General features: G+C 36.9%; 1 protein-coding gene across 2 annotated transcripts in view; it reads left to right on the top strand.

Moving 5' to 3' along the window:
* Positions 1-14,711, top strand: part of LOC114669258 (rasGAP-activating-like protein 1) — a 152,711-nt gene that overhangs the window by 32,062 nt on the left and 105,938 nt on the right. For both annotated transcript variants that reach the window (XM_051921138.1, XM_051921137.1), the window contains exons 3-5: positions 7,620-7,733; positions 12,493-12,554; positions 13,599-13,728. In XM_051921138.1, coding sequence (XP_051777098.1) covers positions 7,620-7,733; positions 12,493-12,554; positions 13,599-13,728 — 306 coding nt within the window. The remainder of the gene's footprint in view (positions 1-7,619; positions 7,734-12,492; positions 12,555-13,598; positions 13,729-14,711) is intronic.

Here is a 14,711-nt window from a genome sequence, read left to right as displayed (position 1 = left end):
TCAAACTCTTAATTCACACTCATTTAAGTAGAGCTGCAGACACAGAGCCAGAGTTGGCAGAGTATTACCCCTGGCATTGCACACACACACAGGTGAACGCACAGGAGAGAGAGAGAGGAAGGTGTAGCTGTCATTCTGCTGAACCAAGCTCTGAATGGGTATATCTCATGCCTATTGTTTTAGAAGACAAAGAAAAAAGTGCAATACCCACTTTGTCTTACATTGTACACTCCGTGGCCCCTGTATTAGGTAGCATGCTCCTCCAAACAGTTAAACATGTGACTGCAGCTCAATCCATAAAGCGTGCAGACGTAGTCAAGAGGTTTAGCTGTTGTTCAAAGAAACTTCAGATTGGAGGACTGTGTTACCAGGCGTGTTACCAGTTAACCTGCCATCCAGGGCTGTTCATGCAGTACAGTTTCAACAGTTTTTTAGAGGATAGTGTGATAAACGGAAAACATCCAATGGCAGCTCTTTGATCGAATGAGGCAGGACAGAAGGCAATGACCAGACTCATTCAAACTAACAGAAAAGTAGCACATAATCAAATAACAGGTCTTTACAACAGTGGTGCCAGAAGTGCAGTTCTGAATGCACAACACATTAGATGGGCTACAGCAGCAGAAGACCAGGTCATGCTCCAAATACTGTCTTTTAGTGGACACATAATCACCAAAAATTAATGATTGAAGTGTTGCGTTTTCTGTCTAATCAATTTCTGCTTGTAACGTGCAGTTGGTAAAGTAAGAATTTTGTGTAAACCACATGAATACATGGATCAGTCCTGCATTATGTTAATAGTTCAGGGTGTTGGTGGAAGTATAATAGTGTGGGAAATCTTTTCTTTGCACACACTAAACTACTAAGCTAAAATGAGTATAATTTTGAATGCCACAGCATACTTAAGTTTGTTGCTGACTATGTTTATTCATTTATGGCCACAGTCTACTCCTTTAAATTTTTAATGCACCATACTACTAAGTTTGCATCATCAGAAGCTGACTTTGACAAATGTGACAGTGACTTTAATTTAATCCATTTACGTGCATAGTCTTCAGATCTTAATCCAACAAAGCACCTTTATGATGATGAGGAACATAATATAAAGAACTGAAAATCAACAGCATCTGCAGTCAGCTCTAATTGAAATTCCCCATAAATGCGTACATCTCCATACTTTGAAGAATTCAAGCTGTTGTAGAAGCAAATTAGAATGCTAGCCAATACTAGACAAGTATAGCAAATTAAGTGTCTACCGAAAGTTTGAGAAGTCGAGCAAAATGACACCTTTTTTGGCTAACTTAAAAGATTACAATAGGGAAGCTTTTAAGGCAGCTCAGGCCCTATCCTCAGGCAAGATGTACATTACATTAAATTACATCTTACCTGAAGAAGGGGCCTGAGCTCCCTCAAATGCTTGCCTATTGTAATCGTTATAGTTAGCCAATAAAAGGTGTCATTTTTCTTGACTTCTCATTACATCCATAATGGCTAACACAGTACAACACCCCACTACTACCAAGTGTTTAAAACTTAACACTGCCACTCTGGTTGTCCAAAATGGACACGCAAAGTTGGAGGATTCTGCTTGAATATATTAAGTAGTTCTGTTGTATATGGAATTTTGCAGGTGACAGCATGGATGGTTTCCACCATACACCTGCCATAATAGGTAGCTTAGGGGACTCCAGCAGCATGATACGGAGAATTGGGAAGCTCTGAGGGATAGTGCACTGAGCTGTCTATTGGCAGGATTGGAGTGGGTGGCAGAGGGATGAATGTGTCATGTTCCTTAAAGTCATAAGACGAATAAAAGTAGTTAGCCACCACCTCAACCTGGTGTATCGGGTGAGATTGTGAGATTATAGGGGTTGATGCCATCACCCACACAAGGCCTGTTTTGTTGCCATACAAAATCAGAAGGTGAACTTGCTCCCCTACACACAGTTGAGAGATGAACTGGAATGGACAGCTGCCATCAGCAGGCATGGAGAGTTATGTAAGCATTAGTAAACTGGCACAATTTTTAACACTGTTGGCCTGCCAAAGGAGCAGCACATGATAAGTATGCTGTAATCTGCTAAATTTACAGTTAAACTAGAAGATTTCATGTCAATGTGCTTCGTAAAACCAATGTTGTATCTCCGTTACATAGATGACATCTTCATAATCTGGACTGCCAGTGAGAAGGACCTCCTCCATTTTCATAATGAATATAATTGTTTTCACCCCAACATAAAGCTGAAGCTGAATTACTCAAAAACAGAAGTCAGCTTCCTTGACACCACCGGTCAACTGAAAGACAACACCCTTGTAACTTCTGTTTTTCACAAACCAACAGACAGACGGACCTACCTGAGAAGTGATAGCTTCCACCCCAAGCATATAAGGCGCTCCATTATTTTCAGCCAAGCAATATGGTACAATTGTATTTGCTCAGACCCGACAGACCGGGATCAACAACTGCAGGAGCTCAGACAAGGTTACACCCCCAAAACAATAGACACTCAAATAAGAAGAGCTACTGCCATACCCAGAAACAACCTTCTTAAATATAAAAACAAAGACAACAAGAACCGCATCCCCCTTGTTGTTACTTACAGCCCACATCTTGAAACACTTCGAAAAATTATAAAAGAACTTCAGCCAATACTAAACAATGACCAAACACTGAAAAATGTATTTCCTGAACCTCCCCTCCTGGCATACAGACAACCACCAAACCTTCAACAACTAATTGTCCGAAGCTCCCTAAGTGAACCAACAGAAAATGGCACATCTCCATGCTTACAGAAAAGATACAAAACATGTGCCCACATCTATGATACAGACCGTATAGTTATACCACACTGCCGACTTGAACATCACATAAAGGGATCATTTTCCTGCAGATCATCTAATGTAGTCTACCTAATTTTCTGCATGAAATGTCCTGACACTGCACTCTATGTGGGAGAAACTGGACAAACACTCCGCCAGAGAATGAATTTACACAGGTTCCACATTAAACATGGCAACACAGATGTTCCTGTAGCGGCCCACTTCAACAGCCATGGACACTGTGAGAAGGACTTTAAAGTCACAGTGCTTATGGGAAACTTCAAAACACAGCAAGAGAGAAAAGAATGGGAAGTTAAACTCATGCTAAAATTTAACACATTACAACATGGATTGAATAGAGACAAGAGTTTTATGGCCAGATATGAGGATTGTTTACATCTCTCAGAATGACAGACAACCTGTCTACAGATCCACATTGTTTTGAAAAAACTCATTACAAACTTCAAAAGACTTTGTTGGACAGTTATCTTATCCACAGATCTTGACCATACATTGTTATTCTGTCTCTTGTTAAATTAACCCTAGCCTGAATGAATCTATTAATTTTTTACATTTAAAATTTCTCATTTACCAATGTTGTTTCTTGTCCTAGAGTGTGTATATAAACACAGGGAACTCCAGTCTCTGTATTACATCTTGCCTGAAGAAGGGGCCTGCGTTGCCTAGAAAGCTTGCATATTGTAATCTTTTTAGTTAGCCAATAAAAGGTGTCATTTTGCTTGGCTTTTCTCTACATTCATAATGGCTAACATGGTACAACACCCTAGTACTAGTTAAACTAGTTGTAAATCAAGTACAAATTGATTCAGAAACGGTCATTATCACAAGTTAACTAAAAAACACCTAGTTTATTAATAGTGTTGCAAATGTTAATAAAAAACAAGTCCAACGTTAGAGTTAAAAGAAGACCTCTGGCAAAGAGAATTAACATTTTTTTATGTTTTAGATTTTAAAAGAGTAGTTGTAGAGAAAGACTGTTGTCTATACATGCAAGTCCTTAAATCATAAACCAAAACTTTATTCAAAAGTCATAGTCATTACCTAACTAAACATATTATGCTTGGTTTTAGTTGAGAAGCTTTAGTGCAAGGCTATCGGGAGTCTAATTTTCCAGTGCTCAAACTCTAGCTAAGGCACATTACCATCTTTTATATCAGTGACATGAGTATGTCACTTATTCCATCACAATTAGGTCATGTGGCCAATGGCACCCATGAAAACTACACAAAATTAGTTCACGATGACCAAAACAATGATAAAAATAACTACTAAATTAATAATAATAACTACAGTACTAGGGTGTTGTACCGTGTTAGCCATTATGAATGTAGAGAAAAGCCAAGCAAAATGACGCCTTTTATTGGCTAACTAACAAGATTACAATATGCAACCTTTCCAGGCAACTCAGGCCCCTTCTTCAGGTAAGATTGAAGGGGCCTGAGTTGCCTCGAAAGCTTGCATATTGTAATCTTTTTAGTTAGCCAATAAAAGGTGTTATTTTGCTTGGCTTTTCTCTATAATAATAACTACTAAATTAATAACAACAGAACTAACGTCAAAATTTAAACCAATTACAGCACCTTGGGTCTGCACATCGTGAAGAGTGCTAAGCAAAAAAATGACTAGTAATTCAGGAATTCCTGACAAGTTATTTTCATTGGAAGTTGCTGCTGTTTAGTCATGCCGGCAGTTTTTCTACTCTGCTGGGCCCTTGAGCAAAACCCTTAACCTGTAGTTGCTCCAGGGGCGCTGTACAATGGCTGACCCTGCGCTCTGACCCCAAGGGGTATGCGAAAACTAACAAATTCCTAATACAAGAAATTGTATAAGGCGAAATAAACAACAAAAAAAAAATATATTATTATAAACAGTGACATATTCTATAAGTATATCATCAATATTAAAATTTAAATGCTACTCATTTCCAGTCCTTAACAGTCCCACTGGCTCAGTGAAAAGGAATAGAAGTTTGGCAGAGGCTACAATCAGTGTTTTTGCAATCAATTGCAATTTTCATTTTTTTTTTAGACCCATGTGTGGTCAGTGGTCTTTTTAGGGGCATGTACCACTAATAAACCCCCTCATTATATGAGATGATACTCCATAAAGGTTTCTGAAAAAGAATGAAAAGTTCATTTTTACTATACAAGATGTTTCTTTGTGCAGCATGTGAAGTACTGAGAACAAATGAGTGAGGGAGATGCTGAATATCATTAACAGACTCATATGATGTTCACCTTTGAAAGAGCCTGAGTCCACTGTTTTTTGGGTATTTTTGCCATCGTTGGGTCTTCTGGAAACTTGTTGTATTCTGTACAAGTGAAAAGAGGAACAAAAAAATTAAAGTAATTGTCTACCTCTGAACAGGCCGAGTCTTGCTGGTGTGTTTGTGAATGAACGTACCTTTAGGCATCCCATTGTTATGCAAATATTTCCTAATGCAGTAAATTAGGAAGGCTTACTTCTCTGTATTTAATGTGGGTGGGTTTAAGAGGATTTATTTTGTTTGTCGACAAGATTAGCCTGTTATTTAGTATATAGAAAACTACTCTGTTATTAGCATGAAAAGGTCTTGTTTTCCTTGAATAATAGAAGTAGGACAGGGATTCTCAGTCTTGGGATCATTAACATTTTTTGGCAGTGTGAAAATTCTCTTAAAATTGTGCAAATTTTGCACAGCTTCCATCATCAGTAGACATCTTTTGGTGAACAAAGTAATAAACCCTTAGCTGAGTGCCTGTCATACACTAGGATAAACAGAAAAACTTTATAGGGAAGTCTCACCACTTAATCTAGAATTAATTCTTCTTTCCACTTCCACTTTCTGCCCCTGCCTTCCAACATCACATTAATTATATCTCCTATAAACTCTAAATATGAACCTGAAAATGGAGCAGGGAATGTTCACATTCAATTTAACCTTTATAGGGCATCTTAGGGCAAACCCTGAACTTTGCATGATAGCCAGATGAATTAAAATGTTTTATTGTAGAAAAATATGCATACATCAAAAAGACAAACATGGATATAATAAACTATCAAATAATTTGATAGTAAAGGAAAGTGTAGCTGCCCCACTAAACCTATGTTTTAGTCCAGTCTGTCTGACAGGGAGCTTAATGTATTTACCCACCAAATAACAATAATAAATCCTTTTTAATAACTTCTGTGCCTCATCAATATATACTGTATGTAATACAAAGTTGACTGACTGACTCACTCACTCAATCGTAAAAAACACGGTTTAGTTAAAAAAACTGAAAGCCTCAAAATTTCAAAGATGCGTTGACAGATTGGATTGAAATTTGGTGATGTTATAGAAAAAAGAAAATTAGCCAGTACTTGAGGGAGTGAGACTTAGAGTGTGGTGCAGAGACATTTGTGGTAAGCCCCAGGACCAGGACACCGGAATGTGATGTGGAGAAGCCTGTGTTTTGCTCCAGTATTGGGACAGAGGTATTTCAAGTGTTCTCCTAGCGAGAAATACTGGAGTGGGTTACAGAGACATTTACGGCAAGCTCCAAAGCTGAAACATCAAAGCTTATAAGTGGTACCACCCAACCCCCCCCCCCCCCCCCCCCCCCCAATAAAAGTTAACAACAATTCTCAGGTAATTGCAGTTTTTCCAGTGTTTTGATTAATAGACAGGCCATTGGCTGAAACTCCAATAAAATCTTTCCTTTACCCCACTACAGCATTATAATATATTCTTAAATTTCACATTATTCCAACTGATTACCCATTTCAATTCAAAAGAATATACTTTTCTTTAAAGTTGTGTTTTGTAGTAACCATCAACAAAAGCCAAGTGCTCACTAGGAAAAGGAGTAAAAAATAGAAATTAGCATGTTCATATATAAGCAGCTCCAGTGACCAAATTATATTATCATTTCTCATTATTTAATTGATGCCTTTATCCAGGGTGACTTGCAACATTTCAGATACAATTGGTTACATTTTTCCAATTGGTGCACAGGCAGGTGAAGTGACTTGCTCATGGTCACACTGTGTCAGTAGTGAGATCTGAATCCACAAACTCTGGATTGTTATTGGGTCTTATCAAGCATGACAGCCTCCTGGACCAATCTGGGCAGTTTACTGTAGGCGATCACTTCCGTAATCTTTCATCTGTGGCTGGTTTGCCGATTAGTTTAACCTGCATGTCTTTAGGATGAAACTGGAATTCAAGGGAAAATGCACACAGACATTGGGGGAATGTGTAAAATCCACACAATCCCAAATTTCTGTAAGCCTTATAGAAAACAATGTTTTGCCCATGTAGAAGGTTCCTAGCATGTTTGTCACTATCAGAAGCAAGCATAAGATAAGGATAAAATAAAAATAGACTCAGTCAAACTAGTGTGTATCATAAGATGGTGAGCTTGAAAACCAGCTTACAAAATTCTTTTATAAAGTTAAACACTGAAAGTCTGAGCAGTGTATAAGCATTCAACTTTGAAACAGTTGTTTTATAATTTAGCACCCTGTTTTATAGTTGGCCTAAAATTGCATGGATAAGGTAATTCACATATGGCAAAGATACCCTGGTAGGATACAAAACTAAATAAAACATTTTTTGTTTCTTGGGGGTGTATTAATAATTTGTTAAAACTGTTTTAACATTTCAATATTTTTCCTGTACATTTTATAAAAGATGGATGCTTGACAGTAAAACCTTTTCTACCTCCTCCCTTTACATTTCTTTTTAAGATAAAACTTATTATGAAATATATTATGTGAAAGAAGACTAACTGCATTTGTCTTTCTATTTTGTACAGGACTGCTACAGTATGGAGAAATCTGAATCCTTTTTGGGGAGAGGAGTATACTCTTCACCTACCTATGGGCTTTCACACTGTTTCTTTTTATGTTATGGATGAAGATACAATCGGGTATGTTTCTTGTCCTGGTGTATGTACACATCTCTTATTGAGGATTTTCTGACTGCAATCTAAAGTTCTAATTCTTTTTTTAATTAAGATTAAGATCAAAGGATTTCCTGTTGCAAAGACCTTTTATTGGCATACATTAATTGTTAGGCATGGGCCATCCATATTGGAGAAGCAGTTGAGTGCCTAGGGCAGAGACTTAAGCAGATAATGCATGTCTGAATTAAGAACTGTGTCTGGGAACCCAGCTACTTGACAAATCAAATTAGCATTCTTCCAGTACCTCCAGCTAACAGCCATCTTATTAATGGATCAGTAATACAAACCACTGCAGTCCAGAGAGGACCAAGAAGTAGTGCACCTTGATTGGTGATAATAAAGTGGTAATTCAGTTATTTGCCTGAGGCATATATTTGTAAGCATGTCTAATTTGCCATCCTGTGTCATTTTGCTGGCATTTCCATTGCTTTTTCCTCAATATACTTCACACATTTTCCCACCTTTACCAGCAGCAAAGGGGTCAAGAGAGAAATGGATGAATAGAACTGGCAGTTCTGTTCATTAGCAACACTATAAAATTAATGGCTATTCCTTTAGGAATCATAAGTGAAAGTGGAAAAAGTAAGGTAATGAAAGCTTACAAAAAGCTGTTTTTCTGGGACAGCTAATGAGGTTCTGTGTCTCACAGAAGGCAGTGACCCTTTTTCTTACATTTCTGTGAAAGAAAGTTTTTGAATCATCTCTTTCACAGTGTGGTATGGCAAGAAGCTTTGCTGACGACCAGAAGCAACTGTCAGTGACTTCCTGTCATCCATTACTTTTCCAACCGAAGTTTTCCAGTTCATGGTCACGGGGAGCCTGTCTGTCTTCAGTAGTGCTGATCTGATCTGCTTTGGTTTTTTTGATTCCTGGAGGCACATAAAAGTTGTCACCCACTCACCCCCCTTAGTCATTTACATTAACGAGTCTTGTTTAAAGTTAGAGTGTGACATCATAAACCAGGGCTTTTATGCATGAAGACAGACAATTTTAAATATGGTCAAATTAAATCTGCATACTTCTGGAATTTAAATCATGGCAGTTTTGTGCTGAAAGTTTTTAAAGGTACACAGCCTAATCACTGATACATGGACAAATTAGAATCACTGATTAACCTCCAATACGCAATTTACTTTCCTGAAATTGCATTTGTAAAGACTGCCTGTTACTTGGAATGAGTAACATTTCCTTGTGTGTGTGAACATTTGATTTAGTGAATAGGCTTTATTTTCAGGCCCATCTACTGTTTCAAAAATTGTCTACCGGTGATTATTCTCAGCTAACTGTCTTTTTGCATTCTGAAACCAATTATTTTGTTCACTCAGTCTCTCTGGAGGAGCTCTGTGATCAAAGTATTAGAAGGCAGTTACTACTGTGGTGTTCTCCAATTTCAGAATGTGTCAGTGTGTGTGGATTAGAGGGGAGCCATGTAGTGAAATGCTGGTGAGTAGGAAACTGGAGAAGTGTAAGCAGGAACTGTTTATATCCTGTTGTGTTTTGATCATGCAGAAAACCATGTCTTTGATATCTCTAGGCTCTAAGAGTGCCACTGGCCAGGAGAACAATATACTGTGCTTCCTTGCCACTTCCAGACTGAATTTGGGAGAGTGTATGACAAACCAGGTGGCCATATCTTTAATAAGAAAGCTGTGAAAAGTGTGCATATGAATCAAATAATAAACTATTAGATCAATAAAATTCACACTAGCAAATGTTCTGTATCATTCCATGCTAGACATTAGTTCTGACATCTTTATACCTTTTTAGCATGTGGCTAATCTGCTTATGAAGCTTATTTTCATATTCCTTAATGTGTAAATCTCCTTGCCTCAACTCCCAGGCATGCTAAATAATTCATTGTTTCAGTTTCCTTAGCTGACACTAAGATATCATTGTGCAAAGTAATACCAGTGATATCTGGCAGTCAGTGTTTTATGCATGCAAAGGATGTGACCAAGATGAGGAGGTAAACCTAATCACACCTAGATAAAAATTCAATTCCTAGAAATATGACCCCCTAATCTTCCAGAGCTATAGATACTGTATATATATATATATATATATATATATATATATATATATATATATATATATATATATATATATATATATATATATATATATATATATATATAACATATACATATACTGTATAAGAAATATGTGCAGGCTTTTAAGTTCAAAGCTGACAATATATCTGTTACACTAACATTTACAGTTAAGTGTTGAAGAACTTTTGCAACAATATTTTACAAACAAATGATTCCTGAACATGAATTATTGATGTATGCTTATTGGAAATATGGAATAGGATGACATGCTTCACTTACACATATGAGACTTGGTCTTTCAATAATGTGCTTTAGGATATTTTCAGCCATAGGGGTTCAATTCAGAAATTAAAATGCTTTTGAGAAATATCCTTTCCTGTACACAAGTAAAGTATCTCACTGATTCACATGGCATGGTGGTAGTTTTATCGTATTATCAGATCACCAGTGACATGCACTTAACGTGAAGGGTACCAAATAATCTCTTTAGGTTGTTTTCATAATGGAATTGTTTTCAGGATGGAATGTCAGGCCTAGGTATACACCTGTTTCCTATAACCTCTAACCGGTCTTACTGTTTGTATTGTACCCCACTTATTAAATTTTAGGGACTCCTAATTGGCAGGCTGCTTCGCTGACAGGGACTGTCTTTTACTTTTTCAACCTTTATTTCAGTCCTGTTTTTCACCAGTAGATGACCTCACAAAATTGTCCTTCTGAACCTTTTTGGGACCACAGCTAGACAAGAAATGTTGGGCTCATACAGTCTTCTTTCTATCCCAGATGACATTTCCCAGATGGTCCAGTTCCAAGGTTACAGATTATATACCCTTAATTGAAAAATAAAACTTCTTGCCAGAGAGAGAGAGAGAGCACACTTCTTTTCAACTGTCCAGGAGATAGGCAACAGTTAGAAAGTGTTCATTTTTGCAGTTATACTGAGCCGTTTACCAGAGTTAGAAAAGCAACTGAACTAAATTCTCCATTTTTGCAATAAGCAGCAACTGAAGTAAACTAAACTGACAGCAGTCTTTTTGAAAAAGTCTAATAAAAGGCAGCCACTCTCTCACTCCTCCTTGCACCCAATTAAGCACATAAACGTGGCTTTCTTTCTATTAGCAAAACGGGTAACATTTTCTCAAAACATCGAAAACAGTGCTCATTTTTTATCAACAAGTAAACGTCGATTCCTATGGGAAACAAAATGTGTTTAAAGCTGCAAAGAAACTGGCTAAACAAAACATTCTAATACCCTGATTTACTTTTTAATTATGTGAAATACTCTGTATCCTGATTTGCCTTTTAGCTTTTCCAGAATACACTTCAAGTCTATTCAGCATGACAAGACTTTGAGCTTAGCCTGTTTACCTAAAATCTGTCAGTTGAAAAGATTAACACATCACCCATACAGTTGCACAGTTGGTAGTGCTGCGGCCGCCAGTGTCCTGGGTTCATGCTTGTGCGTGTTTTTACCTCGGTATACTCTGATTTTTCCTTACACATCCAGAAGATGTGCAGGTTTGGTCAGTTGTCAAATCTAAATTGGCCCCATGTAACGTAATGTGGGTTTATGTATTTAAGGGTGCCCTGTGATAGACTGGCACCTTATCAAAGTTTAGATCATTGCACTTCATAATCCCGGTTTAAGTTTTGATACCCTGCCATCCTGAATTGGACACAGTGGTTAGAAATATGGGTGGATCTGAGAATTTGCTAGAGTAATCTCAGATGCATACACCTCTGTGTTTTCTCCCCACACACCATTGAGAAGTTCAACTTCACAGCCTGAACTTTTGTCATACAACCTTTTATTTCCAGGCTTTAGGTGTTATGGAAGTTGTGGAGGTGTTATGGTTCTACTGTTCTCTAGAATGGTACAACTCTCAAGGCATGAAGTAAATAGAAGATACAGTATATTGCCATTTGACTCGGAAACTGAGGGTATGGTGCATTATTGTACAGATGTTTACTTGTCCTGGATTATTTTTATAGATACTGTAGTTACTTTTGTTTCTCCGTACTTTGGTTCTGATTAGAATTGGTAAACACACTTTCCTCATCACAACATATCTGTGTGTGTGTTTATGTATAATGTGAAAAATCTATTATGTTGATGCTTGCAAATTTCATCCTAGGTGTCATCCTTAGAAAATATAGGCCACTTAATATGTACTGTAGGAAAATTAAATGAAGTAGTTATTAAAAACAGAATAAAGCATCACATATCAAGTACATGTGAATTATCAAATGCTCAATCAAGGTTTAATTGGGTGAGGTCTTATTTCAGTAATATACTTAAATAACATTTGTTCTTAGCAATAAATACAAATCTTTTTTTGGTTAAGCCTTTTTGACGGGGATCTCGTGTGAGAGGAATAATAAAAAAGCAAGAGTCGAAATTTAAGATGCATTGTTCATATGATGAATACATGCTGTTGACAGTTTTACGATTGACATAGTAACTATGGAAACTGGGAAACAACCGTGGGTTTATGAGTCTGGTTTAAAGCTGCAATTGGTTGGAAAAAAAATCTTAAACCAGTGTGGTCCTCAATGGCCTGACTTGGGTAACCAAACTTTATAGCAACATTTTGTGTATATATTTGCAAATATTTCTTTGTGAGTGAGGCTAAACTGAGTAACTGGGCTGTTTTCTTTGTTACAATTTCTAGGCATGATGATGTTATTGGGAAGATCTCTTTAAGTAAAGAAGTGATTGGAGCTCAATCAAAAGGTAAGATTCATTAGCAAATAAATACTGATTAAAAATTGGTGGAAGAAAGGGTTTAGAAAAGAACAAAATTTCCAGTCCCAGTATCAATAACAGAAAATGTCCTCCTCCTGCTGCTGCAGTGAGCCTAGGTGTCCTCGTTAATATGAACCTTCTTTGGTACTGGTTTAGGAAGCATTATTTCTGCAGAGTCCTGATCTCAGTTAAAACAGGAGCAGATACTGATTCATTTAACTGTCAATGCATGGCTACAGTATAATATTTTTTTGCTTAACATACACAGAAAATGAAATAGCCTCCTAATAGATGCTGAACAAATCAATAAAATACTAAATGTTTTAAAGATTACAATGAGATGTGCTCCTACATTTGTAAAGGCAAAAGTTAAATAAATCGGCAACAGTGGATAAACATGTATGCAAGGATTATGAACGTATATAATGATTAAATATCTGATATGCATTTTTAGGAAAACATTGTATACTGAAAAAAAATCTTAACGAGTGCAAGCCAGCAGATTTGGTTTCCAACTACAGTCTGAGGAAATGTAGGTTAGGTGGACTGGTGATGCTAAATTGGCCTGTTTTTGTGTGTGTGTTTATGTGTTCACCATGCGATGGGCTAACACCCTGTCCAGAGATTGTTCCTACTTTGCACCCTATGCTTTCTAGGATAGGCTTCACCTTTACCGCATTAAAGCAGGTTAGGGAAATGGATGGATTATATAAAAAAAATGTAATTGGTCTGATGGCAACAAGTACAGACCAATTACCTTAATATGTCTCAGAGGAAAATTAATTTGAAGTGGTGCTCAAAGACGAGCAAAAGAACAGATGTCACATATGGCTGTATTAACAAAAAATCCATATGGGTATAGAAAGCGATAATTATGATTCAAAATAATTTGTACATTTATGAAGATATTAATTTTAACTAAAGAGTGTGTGATTGTAAAAATTTTAAATTCTGTGCTTCCACTCCTCATCTCATTTATTGATCTCATGGGGTAGAAGAAACATCTACATTGACTAATTTCTTTGTTGGCAGGGCTAGACAGTTGGATGAACCTGACACGCATAGACCCTGATGAGGAGATTCAAGGGGAGATACACTTAGGTTTAGAGCTGGTCCAGGATGGGATAAGAGCAGGACTTCACTGTCATATTATTGAAGCAAGGTAGGCACTACTCAAGTGGATTATAATGTGGCTATGTGGTTAAATCCGGGAGGTTTGATTGTTAATCTTCAATATTTATAAAATGTATAAATAATGTTGTGTAATGTAAAATATTACGAGATTGGAGTTCAAATTATTGATTTGTAATGAAGCTGTTATGCCAGTATTCATGGTACTGACAGCAAATCCATCACCACTGGCTCACTCATACCAGTCATTGATTGTGGTTTTAAAATCTTAACCACTTAAAAGCTCTATAACTGTCACACATTGCAAAACATTTCCATGGTGAATGATGGGAATTGTAGAATAACTCAAGGTGATAACAAAGTTTAACTGTTTTCATGGTTTTCGTTGTGGTGTCATTGAGGAAAACAAGGCATTACAGATACTGTTTGCCTGTTTTTTCTGGCTGGTCGGAGTTTGCCCTGGACTTTTTGAGGCTCTCAATTATTGAGCTTTATATGTATAATATTTAAGTTTCAGTTTACTTACATATGGCACTTCATCTACCTCATCCACCAAATGCTTGTAGTTTTGGCTGCTCTTCCAGCCTTGGAATAAATTTGATATCTTTGGGCGATGTGATTGAAAGCATTTAATGCAGAGCAGTTTAAATCTACTTTTAATAATGGTACATTTTTATCACTTGACATTGAGCAATTTAGCAATTATTATAAATAATTTAGAAAAAAGCACATGATCTCTTAGTGATATATCTTTGTTACTGGTGGGCATGTCCTTTATAATAGAATGGCAGCTGTCAACAAACGTAAAAATAATTGGCAGAATTTTACGAGTCACTGGACAGTCAGCAACGTTAAACTGGCTGTGATCAAGTGATCTGACGAGCTTTAATAAATGGGCCTAAACTGATCTTCTAATTAAATTGATTTAATATGAAGATGGGAATTGAGCAGTGGATATATAAGGGCAGGCTGAAGGGCGTAGTTGGTGAATGCAAGAGTCTAAACACTAAAGAA

Source organism: Erpetoichthys calabaricus, chromosome 18 (genome assembly GCF_900747795.2).
Source record: "Erpetoichthys calabaricus chromosome 18, fErpCal1.3, whole genome shotgun sequence".
In the NCBI taxonomy this organism is placed as follows: Eukaryota; Metazoa; Chordata; class Cladistia; order Polypteriformes; family Polypteridae; genus Erpetoichthys; species Erpetoichthys calabaricus.
This window is presented reverse-complemented; position numbering and strand designations above follow the sequence as displayed.